Source organism: Pelophylax lessonae (assembly GCF_965119305.1).
Source record: "Pelophylax lessonae genome assembly, chromosome: 4".
Classification (NCBI taxonomy): Eukaryota; Metazoa; Chordata; class Amphibia; order Anura; family Ranidae; genus Pelophylax; species Pelophylax lessonae.
In genome coordinates, this window is record NC_138771.1 from 675,602,803 (window position 1) to 675,622,324 (window position 19,522).

Consider the following 19,522-nt stretch of genomic DNA (forward strand, 5'->3'; position numbering starts at 1 on the left):
GCGGATGGCGTTTGGACTTAATCGTCCAATGTTTTATGGTTTTTTTTATGGGTTTACACGATTTGCCCATCTCCCTGAGATGTTCTTCACATCTTCGAGTCCCTAGGACTCACGTTGGTATTTGCCGTTTTTTGATACTACTAAAATGTTGTTTTTTGAAAAATAGAAAGTCATCCATTCAGATCATTACAATCTGGTTACTGACTTCTCAGTCAGCCGACCGATTTGCATTTTATTATTTGAAGGTTGCACTATTTCTGATCTTGGGAATGTTTTTGCTATGCTACCCTCAAAATGTCGTATCTAAGATATTGCTTGTTGATTGGCTTCAACCTCACTTGATGGTATGCTTCAGTGATTGGGCCCAATCTCCACTATCTTTTCTATTGAATATCTGGTTATATAGATTTTTCCTCCTCATTGATGATGGGCCTTAAAATAATCTCACACAATGTTCAGGGCTTTAACTCCCCAAATAAAAGACATAAAGCATTCAGACACTATAAAAGAATAGGTGCGGATATAATTCTCTTGCAGGAAACGCACTTTGCCACGGACAAACATCCTAAGTATTTTGACAAATCATTCAGGCAAGTTCACTATTCTACTTTTCAAACTAAGTCAAGAGGAGTAACTATTTTCAATAACATTATTTTCGATGTATCCTCTGTATATACCGATCCGGACAGTAGATTCCTGATCCTCAAAGGTAATATAGCGGGTAAATCTTTAACAGTTGCCTCACTTTATGCCCCCGATGAAGTTCAGGCCACATTTTTTAAACACTTCTTTGAGATTCTAGGTAAATTTACATCACCCCACTTGGTGGGCGGAGGGGACTTTAACCTGTCTGCTCACCCCTCTCTTGATAGGAGTAGAGTGACACCCTCTTCCAAGGCCTTCCCCAAGACACTAACCAAGGTTCTTTGTGACTTCCAATTGATTGACTCTTGGAGAGCACATAATGTAGGTATTAAAGAGTTCAATTTTTATTCCCACCCCCATGAAAGTGCGGCCAGACTAGATTACATTTTTAGCACACCAGTTCTACTGGCTAATTCCTCAGACGCCAGGATACACATCTGCCCTTGGTCTGACCATAAAATTGTCTCTTTCGAGACCTGCGGGGTCGGTTTAAAGAGCACTACATTTTATTGGAGACTTAATGATTCTTTACTGAATGACCCCACCTTTACAGCTCAGATTGCATCCTCCTTGGAGGAATATTTTAGTATAAACAAAAATGATGACACCCCCACATCAACAGTTTGGATAGCACATAAAGCGGTAATTGGGGGTAAAATTATCGCCCTTGCCTCAGCCAAAAATAAAGCTAGACTATCTGATATAAAATCCCTTACTAGGGAGCTAAATAGGTTATACAATTTACACAATGAGGCCCCCTCCTCAAACCTAATGGATTTGATCTCCACCAAGAGTCGTGCCCTTGACAAAATTTTATCTGGTGATACTGAAAAGGCCCTTAGGTGGTCCAAAGCAAAATTTATGCTTAACAGCAACTCCATGTCTACAATGTTCGCTAAAAAACTTACGCAAGATTCCAAACCCTCTCATATCTATAAGCTTAGAAGGCAGGATGGTAAGATCGTCTCTCATCCTGATGAAGTTTTGAAGATCTTTACGAATTTTTATAAAAATCTGCTATCAGTGTCATCAGATGTGTCTCTGGCTGAGCTTGACTCATGGGTGGGGAAATTACAGCTTCCCTCCCTCTCTGCCTCTCAGAGGGAGGAGCTTGAGGCTCCCTGTTCAGTGGATGAGATCCTCCACTTGATCAAATCCATGAAATCATCCACGGCTCCGGGCCCAGATGGTTTCTCCACCTCTTACTATAAAAGCTTTGCCTCAATCCTCAATCCTATCTCCTAAATTAACCAAATTATTTAACTATATTTTACAAGGTGGGAATTTTCCAGAAGAAATGCTTTACGCGAATATGTCACTCATCCCCAAACCCGATAAAGATCATTCTCTCCCACAAAACTTTAGGCCCATCTCGGACATGAACAATGATTTAAAACTGTTTGGTCGTCTACTTGCTAACAGATTGGCTAAGCATGTCTGCCAATTGATTAACCCAGATCAAACCGGCTTCATCCCGGGTAGGCAACTTACTAGGCTAGTTTCTAATATAATCCATGATGCCAATATTAGCAAATCCCCCACCTGTCTGGTTAGTCTTGACATCAATAAGGCGTTTGACAGCGTCAGTTGGACCTTTCTAGACTATCTGCTCCCAAGATATGGCTTGGGAGATGGATTCGTTCATGGCTTTAGGGCCCTGTATGAATCTCCACAGACGAGGATACGCCTTCCTGGATGCAACTCCAATTTTTTTCAGTTAAAAAGGGGCACCAGACAGGGGTGCCCCCTTTCTCCTCTTTTGTTTGCCCTGGCAATTAAGCCCTTAGCAATTTCTATCAGAAACAATGTCAAGATTAGTGGATACTACAAGGAGGGAAGGGAGTTTAAACTTAGCCTTTATGCTGATGATGTCCTTCTTTTCTTGTCCCACCCTCACATATCTCTTCCCCAATTACTATTGGAACTACAACATTTTAGCTCATTATCAGGTTTAGGAGTTAATCTCTCCAAATGTTCTCTCATGCCAATCAACCTCCCAAACTGGATGCAGATTTCCATCAGAGAACGATTCTCATTTGCTTGGTGCCTGAGATCATTCAAATATCTAGGAGTGCATATTACCCCACACTATGATTCGTTGTTCCTACTGAATTTCCCTAATATGTTCAAAAAACTGACTCTAATATTAAAAACCTGGTCTTCGTACCATATCTCGCTTCTGGGTAGAGTTTTAGCAATAAAAATGATTGTGCTCCCTAAGTTGTTATTTCTTTTCCGTGCCCTCCCTATTAATGTCCCAAAGACACATATTTTGTCATTTCAGAGAGAGATTTCTAAATTTGTTTGGTGTGGAAAGAAATCTAGATATAATAAACAAGTTTTACATGCCCCACAATCTCAAGGTGGTCTGGGTCTCCCTGATCTTTGGCTTTATTACCTCTCCGCCAAATTCCAACAGCTGGCACAGTGGTGCTCCAGGGATGATACTGTGCCATGGCTGGCCTTTGAACGGGCTTCTGCTGCTCCATGCAGGCTGGAGGCCATACTTTGGGACACCCCAAGACCACATCGATACAAAACTTTTCCCAACAAAATTATTAACCACTTACTTCAATTATGGTTTAAGCTAAAGTCCCCCCTAAACATGGTATCCCGAACCTCACCTCTGATCTCATTTATGAATTTTTTGGGTTCTTCCTCATTTCCACTAGATGAAATAGAACTGGAACCCTGGATATCTAGGAACCTTGTTTCTCTTAAAGCCATCACAATATGTAATACCCTTTGCACTTTTGACCAACTCACTCAACTGCACAATATTCCCAGCTCCGAACTGGGCCATTATTCAACAATAATTGAATTTTATCGCTCGAAAGGCTCTATAATTCTGAATCCACCATTTACAGTATTCGAGAATATATGCTCCTCCTCGCCCAGGGGTAGGGGTATTGTATCCTCTTTGTACTCACATTTGGTTGGTGTCTCTCTCCCTGAGAAACAGGGGTACATGACCAAATGGGAGAGAGATCTAAGTTGTGTCTTTTCACCTCTGGAATGGAACATCATGTGTAGTAATCTGCGCAAGTGTTCCCGCTCTAGCACATGTAGGAAAACCCCCCTTAAACTTTTTACTAGATGGTATTTAACCCCTTCTTTGATGCACTTCTTCTATGAATCGGTTCCTTCTTCTTGCTTTAGGGGCTGCGCTGAAGAGGGTACTCTGCTTCATCTCTTCTGGGACTGTTGTGTTCTTCGTCCCATTTGGGATCAAGCTCAAAAGCTCATTTCAAAAATAGTTGGTTCCAACATTTCCCTCTCACCCAAAGTTTGTTTACTTTTTATAAAAATTCCTGAGGTTCCTATTCAAACAGGAAGACTAATCCACACTCTAATGTGCTCCATCCATTGGATGATGGCGCTTAACTGGAGATCAGACACTCTGATATGGTCTCAGGTATTATCCAGAATGGAAAGTATTAGGCTGTCAGAAAAGGTTTTTCATTCTGTGCATAACTCAATTGCAGTTTTCCAGTCCAAATGGTCTGCATGGGACTCCAATGTCTGATCTCTTTTGATACAATTATCAGTATGTCTATTTTTCTTGATTATCTCTGATATGCAGTTCTGGATTTGTAATATCTTTATTATAAGATGCAACTATTGTATCTCTCTAAATTATTCCCTTAAAAAAATGTTCTTTTTATTTTCTCTGATAATATGTTGTAAATGATCTGTACTGTTTTCATGACTTTCTAATAAAAATCTTTTGAAAACAAGAAAGATCAGTGAAATGTCTTTTATAGGATCCTTGCTAGCTCTGGATACACAGTGAGATATTATATGGACACTGGAAATAGCAGCTAACAGACAGTGCAGCCATTACTACAAAAGCCTGTATGTGCCTGCAAGCAAATCTCAGCATAGCATCCATAAGTGTCAGGACAAGATTACTGCTGTGAATGTTCATACAACTGTGCCATACACACAGATTATACACTGCCTCTGTATGAATTAGCACATGCTTTTCCTCTGTGAAATCTTATAAGAAAGTCAAAGTAAACCTTTCTACAACCTGAGCTCAGACACAGCAATTCATACATTTCTCTGCTGCTGGAAGGACTTTACTATTACCCTTTCCTTGTTAGCACAATGTTTCAGCAAAACAATATACAATCTGGGGAAACAAATACACAACCAGAATCAGAACTCCTTCCAGATCAGGAATTAAACCCCGAACCAAACAAAAGAGAAAAACACTGAACAAAACCAACCTGGGAAGTGCAAGAGAATCTTAAAGCTGACAAGAAGAACTGCTGTCTAATATCAATGATTTATGGTCTAATACTGGTAAATGCATGTCTGCTCTCTCCCAACAATCTCATGAGCCATTACAACTAGAGGGCGTATCCACGGAGCCATATGAATCACCCTGCTCACCTCCATCACTCCTTCAGTCTGCCGTGTAGCCACGCCCCTAACGTTTCGTCACTTCCTGACTTCATCAAAGGGGGGTCTTATCCCTTTGATAAAGTCAGGAAGTGACTAAACGTTAGGGGCGTGGCTACACGACAGACTGAAGGAGTGATCGAGGTGAGCAGGGTGATTCATATGGCTCCGTGGATACCATGTACTTCACACTGCAACATCCCAGACTAGAGTGAGCTCAGAGGGGGCTCTAGGCTTTGTGAGGCCTAAGGCAAAACTTGGACATGAGGCCCCACTCACCCCCATAATGGGAAAAAGAATTAGAGCGATAAAAATTAACTGTATAAATTGCATATATTAAGAGCCTTAACCTTTGTACTACGAATTCAGTTTCTAGAATTTTCTCTAACCAATTCTTCTTTAATCAAAGATCATTAAAAATCGGGGGTGTGTGTGTGTGTGTGTATATATATATATATATATATATATATATATATATATGTCTGCTTCTACATCACAGTCCCCAGCAATTCCCTATAGGTCATGATTCCCTGAGTCCCTCCTTACATCAGAGTTCAGTGTCCCCCCTACATAAGAGTTCTCCTTTAAATCAGATTCCCCCCCCCCCCCAGCATCTCCTCCTTATATCAGAGTCCAAAACTACCAATAGAGTCCATATGCTATATAATGTCAAAGCCCCGCTACCCCTCACCTTCCACTTCGGGTGCTGTCATTGTGTAGGGCAAAGGGCTCCAGCTCCACCATGTTTGGCTTTGATGTCACATATGCAGGACTGGCTCAGCTCCCCTCTCTTCCCTGGCAACTGACTCTGTCGTCACAGGGGGCCTCTCCTCCTCCCCAAGCCACCCAGGGGCCCTCTCCTTCTCCTCCTCCAGCCACCCAGGGACCCTCTCCTTCTACTCTTCCTGCCACCCAGGGTCCCTCTCCTTCTCCTCCTCCAGCCACCCAGGTTCCCTCTCCTTCTCTTCCTTCAGCCAGCCAGGGTCCCTCTCCTTCTCCTCCATCCACCCAGGGGCCCTCTCCTTCTCCAGCCACCCAGGGGCCCTCTCCCCCAGCCACCCAGGGGCCCTCTCCCCCAGCCACCAAGGGGCCCTCTCCTTCTCCCCCAGCCACCCAGGGGCCCTCTCCTTCTCCCCCAGCCACCCAGGGGCCCTCTCCTTTTCTCCTAGCCACCAAGGGGCCCTCTCCTTCTCCCCCAGCCACTCAGGAGCCCTCTCATTCTCCCCCAGCCACCAATGGGCTCTCTCCTTCTCCCCCAGCCACCCAGGGGCCCTCTCTTTCTCCTTAAGCCACCCAGAGGCCCTCTCCTTTTCCCCTAGCCACCAATGGACCCTCTCCTTTTCCCCTAGCCACCCAGGGGTTCTCTTCTTTTCCCCTAGCCACCCAGGGTCCCTCTCCTCCTTCTCCTCCAGCCACCCAGGGTCCCTCTTCTCCTTCTCCTCCAGCCACCCAGGGGCCCTCTTCTTTTCCTCTAGCCACCCAGGGGCCCCTCTTTTCCCCTAGCCACCCAGGGGCCCCTCTTCTTTTCCCCTAGCCACCCAGGGGCCCCTCTTCTTTTCCCCTAGCCACCCAGGGGCCCCTCTTCTTTTCCCCTAGCCACCCAGGGACCCCTCTTCTTTTCCCCTAGCCACCCAGGGACCCCTCTTCTTTTCCCCTAGCCACCCAGGGACCCCTCTTCTTTTCCCCTAGCCACCCTCTCCTTCCACAGCCACCCAGGGCATTCTTCTTCTCCTCCTCCTCCTCCACCAACCATTTTAGGACTCTTCCAACTTCCCTGGGGCTACTCACCCCTTTTGCATAGTAGACAACACAAATCTATGACCAGCCTGCAGAGTGACAAGTTGGGGCCTGGTTACCTGTATGTTCCTGGGCCAGGGCAGAGCTCTCCTCCCAGAGCAACAACCGATGATAGCAGAGTGAGCTGACCGGGCAGTCACTTCCTACTGATACAGGTACACGCCCACCGATTCCTCCACATCTTAGGATTACATGATCAGACGGCCAATCCCCAGGCAGAGAAGGCAGAGTAAGTGTCAGCAGACAACAGACACCTAGCAGCTGCAGTGAAGGGACTGCCGCACACTGCTGCAACTTATCCAAGGATTTAAAACAATCTTTTACTTGGGTGATTTCCCTGACTGCGTCCTTCTAAATGTTGTCGCTCCGCCACTGGCCGCTAGGCCCCTGTCAGTGCGAGGCCTTAGGCGACCGCCTAATTTGCCTAATTAGAGAGCCGCCTATGGCTCAGCTCCCCTATCCCTCTCATTTGTTCATTGGATGTATATATGCGCTTGGCAAGTTAAATACATGTACGGGCATTATATATTGTTTTTATGGATTTAATAAAGTGTTTTCATGGGACTGCACCAGTGGGGTCCCTCTGCTATATGTTTTTTCCACATGGTTTGGAGCTAAGGATTATCCCCCAACCTTCTGGTTTATATGAGGACCGCTGTCTGCATTGCCTTGGTGGAACACCACAGCCAACAGTAATATACACAGCAAAATTTGCCTTATCCACGAGAGTGGTAGGCAACAAATGAGGGTGAGTTGCTAATTTGACAGGTGTGGAGCACATTGGTGGTGGATCTAATTTGGGTGTCACCTTATTATTAGCACTGGAATCTCACAAGATCATGTGCTTTATCACGTTTATAGAAGTTATTTTTTGGACTTCATTTTTTGGACTCACATTTATTCACAGTATATTTAGTTTTTTGGATTTCATATCCAACATTCATATTGTGGACTTATTTTCTGGGCACAGTTTACTAATGCACCATTGTTTGATTTATTGAGAATTGCTAAATACATGCTCCGCAGAGACAGGCCTCACCAAGTTTGATGACAAGTCTGAAAATTACAGAGGCTGGAAATCCACTTTTAAGGCCACAATTGGAGTTGAGCGGACACCTGGATGTCCGTGTTCGGCGGGTTCGACCGAACTTGAAAAAAAAGTCTGGGTCCGTGACCCGGACTTTTTCCAAACTTTACCCGGACACCGAACCCCATTGAAGTCAATGGGGACCCGAACTTTCAGGCACTAAAAGGGCTCTAAAAAAACAATGGAAAGGGCTAGAGTGCTGCAAATGGCAGCAAAATGTAGTTAAGAGCATGGCAATTGCTCTGCAAACAAATGTGGATAGGGAAATAACTTAAAACAACAAACAAAAAAGAAAAATAAAACAATTTTCTTCATCTGTGAAGGACGAGGCCCATATGGAGTAGGAGGGAGGTTGAGGTGGCGGTTGATGTGGCGGTGTAGGTGGAAGCGGCGGTGGAGGGGGACGAGGTAGCCAACACTGCTTTTTTTCAGTCATTTTAAATTGGTGTACACCCCAAAAGAGTGAGAAAGATCAAAAATATAACAATGGCTGGGTAAGGTCGGTATCCATCTCTATTCTGCACAAGGTACGGAAAAGTCCTGTGGGATCCATGCCTGGTTCATTTTAATGAACGTGAGCTTGTCCACATTGTCTCTGGACAGGCGGCTGCGCTTGTCTGTGATAACGCCCCCAGCCATGCTAAATATACGTTCAGATAATACACTGGCTGCAGGGCACGCCAGCACCTCCAAGGCATAAAGGGCAAGCTCAGGCCATGTGCCCAATTTGGAGACCCAGAAGTTGAAGGGGGCAGACCCGTCATTCACTACATGTAGGGGTGTGCACACATACTGCTCCACCATGTTGGTGAAATGCTGCCTCCTGCTAAGACATTCCATATGAGCTGCTGGTGCTGCTGTTTGTTGTGGCGTGCTGACAAAGCTTTTCCACATTTCGGCCATGCTAACCCTGCCTTCTGAGGTGCTGGCAGTGCCCTGGTTGTGTTGGCGACCTCTTCCTCCTCCTCCTCCTCTGCCTTGGCCTTGTGCTTCCACTGTGGCCCCGCTGTCAGGTGGGAATGCCAGCAGCATCACGTCTACCAGCGTTCGCTTGTACTCGCGCATCTTGCGATCACGCTCCAGTGAGTGAATTAAGGATGGTATGTTGTCCTTGTAATGGGGATCCAGCAGCGTGGCCACCCAGTAATCAGCACAAGTTAGAATGTGGGCAACTCGGTGGTCATTGTGGAGACACTGCAGCATGTAATTGCTCATGTGTGCCAGGCTGCCCAGAGGCAACAAAAGGCTGTCCTCTGTGGGAGGTGTATTGTCTGTGTCCTCTGTATCCCCCCAGCCACGCACCAGTGATGGCCATGAGCTGGTCTGGGTGCCACCCTGCTGTGAAAATGGCTCCATCTCCTCCTTCATCTCCTCCTCCTCCTCATCCTCCAGAACTGTGCCCCTGCTGGACAATTGTGTACCTGGCGTTTGTGGGTGCAGGAACCCACCCTCGGAGCCACTTGTAAATTACTGCCCTGAAAGCCTTGGAAATGATCCCTCTTCCTCCTCCTCCTCCTCCTGTGCCACATCCTCTTCCATCATCGCCCGAATCGTTTTTTCAAGGAGGCATAGAAGTGGGATAGTTAAGCTGACAACGGCGTCATCAGCACTGGCCATATTGGTGGAGTACTCAAAACAGCGCAACAAGGCACACAGGTCTCGCATGAAGGCTCAGTTATTGGTGGTGAAGTGGTGCTGTTCCGCAGAGCGACTCACGCGTGCGTGCTGCAGCTGAAACTCCACTATGGCCTGCTGCTTCTCACACAGTCTTTCCAGCATGTGCAAGGTGGAGTTCCACCTTGTGGGCACGTCACATATGAGGCGGTGAGCGGGAAGGCCGAAGTTACGCTGCAGCGCTGCCAGGCGAGCAGCAGCAGGGTGAGAATGCCGAAAGTGCGCACAGACGGCCCGCACTTTCTGCAGCAGCTCTGACATATCGGGGTAATTTTTAAGGAACCTCTGCACCACCAAATTCAGCACATGCGCCAAGCAAGGGATGTGCATCAAACCGGCTAGGCCCAGAGCTGCTATGAGATTTCACCCGTTATCGCACACCACTAGGCCGGGCTTGAGGCTCGCTGGCAGCAACCACTCATCGGTCTGCTGTTCCATGCTCCTCCACAACTCCTGCGCGGTGTGTGGTTTTTCCCCCAAACAGGCAAGTTTTAAAACTGCCTGCTGTCATTTACCCCTGGCTGTGCTGAAGTTGGTGGTGAAGGTGTTACGCTGACCGCATGAGGAAGCGGTAGAGGATGAAGAAGCGGAGTAGGAGGAGTTAGGAACAGGAGGCAAACTGAAGCGCCCTGCAATCCTCGGTGGTGGAAGGACATGCGCCAAATTGCTATCCGCCTCAGGCCCAGCCGCCACTGCATTTACCCAGTGTGCCGTTAGGGAGATATAACGCCCCTGACCGTGCTTACTGGTCCATGTATCGGTAGTTAGGTTTACCTTGCCACAGATGGCGTTGCGCAGTGCACACCGGATTTTTTCCCCCACTTGGTTGTGCAGGGAAGGGATGGCTTGCCTGGAAAAGTAGTGGTGGCTGGGAAAGACGTACTGTGGGACAGCCACCAACATAAGGCTTTTAAAACTGTGCGTCTCCACCAGACTGAATGACAGCATTTCAAAGGCCAAGAATTTTGAAATGCTGGCATTCAGGGCCAGGGATCGCGGGTGGGTAGGGGGGTACTTCCTCTTCCTCTGAAGTGTTTGGGAGATGGAAAGCTGAATGCTTCCACGGGACATTGTGGAGATGGTTGGTGACCCAGGTGGTGGTGTTGCTAACAGATCCTCTGTTTGCGGGGTGGCAGGTGCCGGTATCACTACAGAGGTGGATGAAGAGGCCGAGACTGCAGCAGAAGAGGAAGCAGGAGGAGCCAGAGACCTTTCTTGGTTTTGAAGGTGTCTACTCCACTGCAGCTCGTGCTTTGCACTTAGATGCCTGTTCATGCAGGTTGTGCTCAGGTTGAGAAGGTTTATGCCTCGCTTCAGCCTCTGATTGCACAGGGTGCAAACCACTCGTGTCCTGTCATCAGCACATTGTCTGGAGAACTTCCATGCTAGAGAACTCCTTTGAGCTGGCTTTGGTGCGCTCGTTCCCTTGCTGCATTGGGCAGTAGCAGGCGTAGTGTCTAGGGCACGGCCGCTCTGCTTCTGCACCGTGCTCCCTCTTCTGCTGTGCTGGTGGCTCTGTGCGACCACTGCCTCTTCCTCCAAACTACTCAGGTCCCCTGCATGACCTTCATTCCATGTGGGGTCGAGGACCTCATCGTCCTCCACATCATCTTCCCCCCAGTCTTGACCCCTGCCCTCCTTGTCGGTCTCCACAATTCTGAGTGCCGCAGCAGTTGGCACCTGCGTTTCGTCATCATCGGAGACGTGCTGCGATGGTCCTTCCATGTACTCATCTTGAGAAATAAGTGGTTGGGCATCGCTGCACTCAATCTCTTCCACTTCTGGGGCAGGGCTAGGTGGATGGCCCTGGGAAACCCTGCTGACAGAGTCATCAAAAAGAAGAAGAGACTGCTGCATGACTTGGGGCTCAGACTGCTTGCCTGATTTGCAAGGGGGTGAGGTGAAAGACGGTTGGACATTGGCTGCAGGTGCCAACTCTGACCTTTCTGCAGTAGACTGGGTGGGAGACAATGTGAAGGAACTGGAGGCACTGTCAGCAGCAAACCAATCTACTATCGCCTCTACTTGTTCTTGCCTCAACACTTGTAGAGGTGCATGATGCCCTCCCAAATACTGTTGCAGGTTCTGTCGCCTACTCACTTTTGAGGAAGGTGTTTCACTTGTGCGTGTAGCTGGCACAGATCGACCACGTCCTCTCCTTGCAACAGGAGCCCTACCAGCAGCACCACGACCCAGTCCACGGCCCCTATTTGACGGTCTCCTCATATTTCTGTAATTTATGATCTTGCCCTAGAAAGGTGTTTATTGAATAGCAGAACAAAACAACAACAGTATCGCACGGGTGTATCTCACAGTCAAATTTGCAAACTATGCCGCAATAAAATTTTTTTTACCCCAGAAGGGTGTATATTGAATAGCGGAATAGAAAAAAGTATATAAAATTGGTGATTTTTCAATAGCACATGTGAACACAGCAGTGTCTTATGTTTTATGTCTCGGTCAGCAGCAGGCTATGAAGGGGAAAAAAAAAATTCCCCTTTAACTTTGTAATTTTTAAATAGCAGATTAGAACAGCAATCTGTAGTAAAATATAGCTGAACGCTGCACACAACAGACTGATAAAAATATATTTTTTTCTCCCTCCTCCTCCTCAGTGGGCTCAAGTGAGGGCAAAAAGATTGTTCACTGCACCGCCCCCCCACACAGCAAAATCGATGTAGATCGCTAACGGACGATTGTTCTGTCCTGTGTCTCCTAATCTCTCCCTGCCTAATCTCTCCAGGCTGTCCCTAAAATTCTCTTCTATCTTTCCCTGCCTACACTCCGACCTGTCCCTGTCTTTTCGGGCACAATGTTGTTTTACCCTGTCTGTCCCTAATCAGCAGCAGCCAGCACCGTTATGTGTGCTCTCTCCCTACACTACAGCAGACTGATGCACTGCACGCTCTGTCTCGAGCTTATAAAGACCTGGGTCACATGCTTTAGCTGGCCAATCACAGCCATGCCATTAGTAGGCATGGCTGTGATGGCTTCTTTGGCACACCAGTTAAACACTTGTTGATTGGCTGTTGAAAGCCCGCCATTAAAAGCGCACCATTACATGCAAAACAGGAAAAAAAATTACCGAACACGGATTTTAAACCCGAACATACAGTAAAGTTTTCGGGTCCGGGTAACAAAAATCCAATTATCCGGTACGGACCCGAATAATACAGTCCGTGTTCGCTCAACACTAGTCACAATGAGTGACCTAGACCTCAATGCCACAGAGGAATTAGATCTGCTCATCAGATGGCTAGGTCCCCAGTCTACTGAACGCATCAAGAGGCTCAAAGCAGTTCATTTTGACAACCCTGCTGCAGGCTTTAATGCTGCTTGGGACAGACTTTAACGTACCTTTGGCAGCCCAGAGGCCATTGAAGATGCCTTATTCAAAAGGTTGCAAAGCTTCCCACTGATTTCTTCTAGAGACCATCTAAAGTTTCAAGAACTCAGGAATGTTCTTTTAGAGCTTCAACTTACTAGGGCTGACATTGATTTACTTGGTCTCAGTTACCTTGAAACCCTTTGTGGCATCAACCGTATTGTTCTCAAGCTACCATATGGCATTCAAGAAAAATGGGCAGCACTTGGATCAAAGTATAAGGAAAAACATCAAGTTGCCCTTCTTCCTTTTTCATACTTCTGCGAGTTCATCAAAAGAATTGCAGACACTAAGAATGACCCAAGTTTCTCCTATGGTGACTGTAACCCTCTCAGTTCACCAAGACATACAAACACACCTATGACACACATAGACATAGAGACCATAGAGGTCCAGATCCCGGCCGCCCCATGTGAATTGCTATGGGGTACATCTTACCCCTACCCATTCACCAAAAAAGTGTCAAAAAGTAAGAAACACAGGAAACAGTTTTTGACAAATCCTTTATTAAAATAGAAAAGCGTCCCTCAATGTTAATCTATCATCAATCACGACGCCCGCCAGACCCGAAAATTCTCATCACAACTGTAAGTTACAGAGATCACACTTTCAATGCTTACATTGGAGAGGGAAAACATGGAATGTGTCCTTTCCCTCCACTCAGGTCTCATATTACACTCAGCTCTCCTCTCTATGCTGTGCAGTGTGTGACATCAGATTCCCACCTTCTGCCTGCTGGAGCGGAGAATAATCCTTTGATCTGTGTGTTTTAGATGGCTGTAGAGCAAAGAGGGCTGCAGATAAATGTTTCATCTCTGTGTGTCATCTGAGGCCAGTCACCTCACTGGGTACATATGGAGGGTTCACATCCACTTTAATCAGATCATCAGGTGAGCAGATCCTTCTGGCACCAATGAATCCCCGCCAGGACTGACTTGTTGGGATGTGCAGGGTGACAGCTTAAGGCTATCAATGTAGAATTGCCAGCACACAATCTGTAAAAAGTTCTGATAAGTACAGTATCTGACAAAAGTAAGTACACCCCTCACTTTTTTGTAAATATTTTATTCTATTGTTTCATGTGACAACACTGAAGAAATGACACTTTACATTGTAGCAAAGTAGTGAGTGTACAGCTTGTATATGATGATATCTGATTTCTGGTAATAATAAAGAATGTGGAATGGAAGAATAAAGTGATTTAATCCTCTCTATGCTGTGCAGTGTGTGACATCCAATCACAGGCTAAACCTTGCAGCTTTAATCTCCGTAACATCTCCAGAATTCGCCCCTTCCTAGCTAACGACACCACTAAACAACGTATTCACTCCTTGGTTATTTCCCGCCTGGACTACTGCAACTCCCCCCTCACTGGCCGACCTTTACACAGGCTCCTCCCCCTTCAGTCTATCATGAATGCTGCTGCTGGATTATTACACCTTACTAACCAATCCGCTTCCCCTCTCTGCCAATCTATTCACTGACTTCCCCTCCCCCATCGTATAAAATTCAAAATATTAATCACAACATACAAGGCGATGCACAACATCGCCCCCAGCTACATCACCAACCTCATCTGCCGATATCACCCAAATCATCCTCTCCATTCCCCCTGGGACCTCCTGCTCTCTATCTCCCTTGCTACCTCCCCCCACGCTCACCTCCAGGACATCTCCAGAGCCTCTCCCATCCTCTGGAACTCCCTGTCCCAGTATGTCCGGTCAGCTCCTACCCTGTCCACCTTTAGGTGATTCTTGAAAACACACTTATTCAGGGAAGCCTACCCCACCCCCACCTAAGATCTGTACTTGAGTCCCCTTCATCAGATCATCCCCCGCAGTCACTACCTTTTGTACCACCTCCCCCTCCCTTTAGATTGTAAGCTCCATGAGCAGGGCCATCCCATTCCTTTTGTATTGGACTGTATTGTAAATTGTGCTGTCCCCCTTTTTATTGTAAAGTGCTGCGTAAACTGTTATAATAATAATAATGTGAATTGTCACCCATGTGAATGTAGAATATTATTGTAAATGTAGAATATCCACCAATATAGTACTTGTATCTCTAATATATCCCAGAAGTCTCAGCACTAAAGGCTGTAAATGTATATCCACCCCCCCCCCTACATTCTTAACCCCCCCCCCCCAGATCCTTTCCTTTATCTATCAATTTCAGAAGCCTCTGTATGAGGCACTGTGTGAGGTCCTGCTTAATAACCGGGTACATAAGGGGGTGACTGAGCTGTCACAGCGCCCCCTCTGTATACTGTGTAGACATAAGTACTACAACAGCTTCACCTTTATCAGCTTCCCTAATAAGAAGATCTTTCCTCTGTATAACATTCTGTATATCCTGATATTCCGCTCTAGTGATGTTATGTTACTTTTCACTAAATGGGAATAATTCCTCATATTCATCTTATAATATAATATCATGTGTCTGCATTTCTCTCTGCAGGTTGTATAGATGTGATGTGACTTCCTCCGGCTGTGAGGATCTCCGATCCATTCTTATCACTAACCGATCCCTCACCACACTGATTTTATCAGATAATAATCTGCAAGACTCTGGAATAAAACTTCTATGTGAGGGGCTCAGACATCCTGGCTGTACTCTGCAGGAGATGATGTGAGAATTATACTATAAATGATATAATATTCTGCAGTATTCTGGTATAAATCTTCTGTGTGATGGATCCAGACATGTTATATAGATGGAAGTTATACAAAGACAGACTTCTGATTGGCCGGTTACACTGGGAGTTCCCATCATAGTCCTTCAGATCCCTCGCTATTATTGTCTTTCATCCCCTCCCCCTTCACTGACTATCACAGATCAGACTTTATGTCTATGTCGGGGTGGATTGTTGGTTGGATGATATAAAAACACAATGAAGATTATTTGTCCCATAGAGATTGAGTGATCCCATTTCTCACCCAATAAAACAAGGCCCAGATCTCTCCATCTAGCAGACAAATGTTTCTTGTATATATAACTTAGACCATCAGATGTGTAGTGACTAGTAGGGATGAGTGACTCTGCCCGGGTTCCCTGCAGGGTCAGGATATCCTGTCTGAGATCTGCAAACCCTGAACATTACAGCGAGTCCCATTGAAGTCTATGTGGGGGGATCCTGATGATAAATCCCATCTTACAGGTAGTTGTAGTGATAACACATGATTTTCCCCCAGTAGTAATAGGCTTGCTCTGATGGCGGGTAGGGGGCTGGGCAGGGAACGCCCCCCAGGGTTGATTGGCTGATGGGTAAAGTCCAGCCCACATCCATATCTCCATAAATGGAGGATCCTGAGATAAGGGCGGGGTGATTCACATGGAGGCGGTCTAACCGGTGAATTGCGGATGTTCCTGACATGTTCCTGTCACAGGAAAAACCTCAGAAAAACTTTATTTCTGTTTTATTCTCATATCCATCAGCCAGACGGTGGATTTCCTTTTGTCTTTGTTGTATTTTCTGTCATTCTTTATCTTTGTACATATTTTATACACTAAATAACAAACTAGTGTAGTGCTGCTCTATATTACACAGACAACCTACCTGCAAACAGAGGTAAGTGTTACCACAACCCCAGTGTTACTATACGGCTGTGTAACTATGTAACAATCCACCGAACCCCCCGATCCTGATACTTCCAAATAATAATTACACAACAAACATTCTACATACAATATATGGCTGCTACTACCACAACCTCAGCGCTGTAATAATGTGATGCAGCCTAATGAATTGTTATTAATACACTTTATACAGAAAACTATCATCTTTATACAGGTAATTGATAGCACAGAACCAGCGCTGCACCTGGCTGCTAATACCACAACCCAGCACTGCACCTGGCTGCTAATACCACAACCCAGCGCTGTGAGTGTGTGCTGAAAACTGACACAATATTCATTTAACCAGTTCTGGACCGGAAGATTTACCCCTTAATGACCAGGCCATTTTTTGTGATTTGCCACTGTGTTACATTAACAGACAATTGCGCGGTCGTGCGACGCTGTACCCAAATACAATTGATGTCCTTTTTTTCCCCACAAATAGAGATTTCTTTTGGTGGTATTTCATCACCTGTGCAATTTTTATTTTTGCGCTATAAACAAAAAAAGAGCGACAATTCTGAAAAAAAAAAAAATAAACACATTTTCACTTTCTGCTATAAAACATTCCCAATAAAAATAAATATAATTTTTTTTATCATTTTAGGCCAATTTGTTTTCTGCTACATATTTTGGTAAACAAAATCCCAATAAGTGTATTTTGATTGGTTTGCACAAAAGTTATCGTGTCTACAAACTACGGGAAATATTTGTCATTGTTATTTTTTTTATTTTTACTAGTAATGGCGGTGATCTGTGATTTTTAGCGGGACTGTGACATTGCGGCGGACAGATCGGACCCCTAACTGACATTGTTGACCCTTTTGGGGGTACCAGTGACATTACTACAGTAATCAGTGCTATAAATATGCACTGTCACTGTACTAATGACACTGGCAGGGAAGGGGTTAACCCAGGGGTGATCAAGGAGTTAAGTGTGAGCCTAGGGGGTGCTTTCTAACTGTATGGAGGAGGGGCTTGTGAGATGACAATAGAGACCTGTGATCCTATATAGAAGTATCACAGGCGCTCTATGATCATTTCAGAGAGAAGAATGGTCAGCTGTGTTTACAATAGCCGACCGACCGTCCTCTCTCAGTGGGGAGCAATTGTGGCCTCCGGTCCGTAGATCGGCATCCCCCCTGCCTAGTGGGGGTGGGCGGCTTGTGCTCGCACCCAGGAGCGCTCCTGTGAACCGCTGTACAGGTATGGCGATTCGCGCAGCCGAGCCAGCCTGCCACAGTATATATACAGCGGGCGGTCAGCAAGTGGTTGATTGATGCCAAAGCTCCAGCGCTGCAATGTGACATTAGTTTGATGGATATAAATTGGTATTAATAGACTTTATGTAAAGGACACAAAACTCCAGTGTTTCATTACAAAATGAAGAGTGTTCAGAGTCCCCCCACCTCCGTGCTGATGAAATGTCCCCCCCAAGTATTGGCCCCATATACAGTATAGGTGTCATGTGCTTCTCCCCCTCTGGGGTGCTCAATGGGCCTGGGGGACTTCCTACAAGATCAGCTGTCACATGTGTGGGGTTCCTTTTAAGGGATGGGGTCCCTCCTGATTGGCTGTATATATAGAACGCCAAACAAAACCCAAATGCCACCAATAGTGAAGTCCGTCCTTCAAAACAATTGTCTCTTTATTTACAATAAATGTGCTGACAAGCAATAATATGTCAGCATATCAAGCAACCAATCAGGCAGTAGATAATATCACTCATCAGCACCACTTCCTGTTTCACTTCCAGACAGGAAATGACATCACCCGGCTCTGCCCAGGGGACGATCGTCCAATTGATGGGTTGATCTGCTGACATATTATCATTGCTTGTCGGTGCGTTTAGCAATCCTCATGGATTTTGCTGCATGGAGACGCATGTGAAGTAGAAATGCCATTATTTCCTATGTGGCCGCTTCCCATCGATGTGCCGCAGTTTAGTGTGAAAGGGAATCTATATGGAGCCATTCACACCTCCAATGTGTGCGTTACCACGTACCCTGCAATGTGCCCGCAACTCTGTAACTCCACACTAAGACTTTTCAGGTGGGTGACAACTTACCTCCATTTCACAGGGGAGGTCCAACCAATATTCCATGAAATCATCCATCCAAATGTCCCAACATTTCATTTTCTAAGACTCCGCCCACTGATTATTCATTGGATGTGTCTACTTCTGCCCCTCCCTGGAGGAACATTTCACCTCTCTTTCCTGCTTCTCCCTCCAGTGTTTATGGCTGTGATGTGACATTACGGTGCTGTGATGATCTTTCCTCCGTTATCTCCACAAACCAAACTCTGACCAGACTGCAGATAATATTGTATAAAGATAAGAAGATGTCAGAGTCAGAAGAGAGACGTTGTTGTGAGATCCTCCGGAATGCCGGCTTCTCTGTGAATGATTGGTAAGATCTGTTATATTGGAGGTAACACACATACTAAGCCTTAGAATGTGAATAGTAAAATGGAGAGAAGATTGGATGGTGATGAGATGATGGAAGGGGGACGTTGTTGGGAGGTCTTCTGACACCCGGGTGTAGTGTATTAGCACAGACAAGCTGTACAGGTTGCTTCTTTATTCACTGCACATCAGCATGCAACTAACTTCAGCCACACCCAGCTCCCAGACATATACATAATTGTAACATTTTGCAGACAGCAACTTAACCCGTTGCTTACCATACTACATTCCCTCCTCTCTTTGAATAAAACATAACATGCACAACGTATTAATAAGATTAACAAAATGCATGGATGAACAACTAAAATTTTAAACTATAAACTCCTGACTATACACATAGTCCTTAAGGTAGGCCGGTGGATTTGTTGCTCGTTTTTCTCTTGGCCATTCCGATGTGGATGGTTGTGGATTGAAGTCTGGATCACTGGCAGTATCATCACTACTC

At 45.8% G+C, this 19,522-nt stretch overlaps 1 protein-coding gene across 1 annotated transcript in view; it reads left to right on the forward strand.

The window, feature by feature from the left end:
- The window catches only part of LOC309553399 (NACHT, LRR and PYD domains-containing protein 3-like), a 997,590-nt gene that overhangs the window by 971,832 nt on the left and 6,236 nt on the right, over nt 1-19,522 (forward strand). The window contains exons 7-8 of the mRNA XM_082254576.1: nt 15,453-15,623; nt 18,845-19,021. Coding sequence (XP_082110702.1) covers nt 15,453-15,623; nt 18,845-19,021 — 348 coding nt within the window. The remainder of the gene's footprint in view (nt 1-15,452; nt 15,624-18,844; nt 19,022-19,522) is intronic.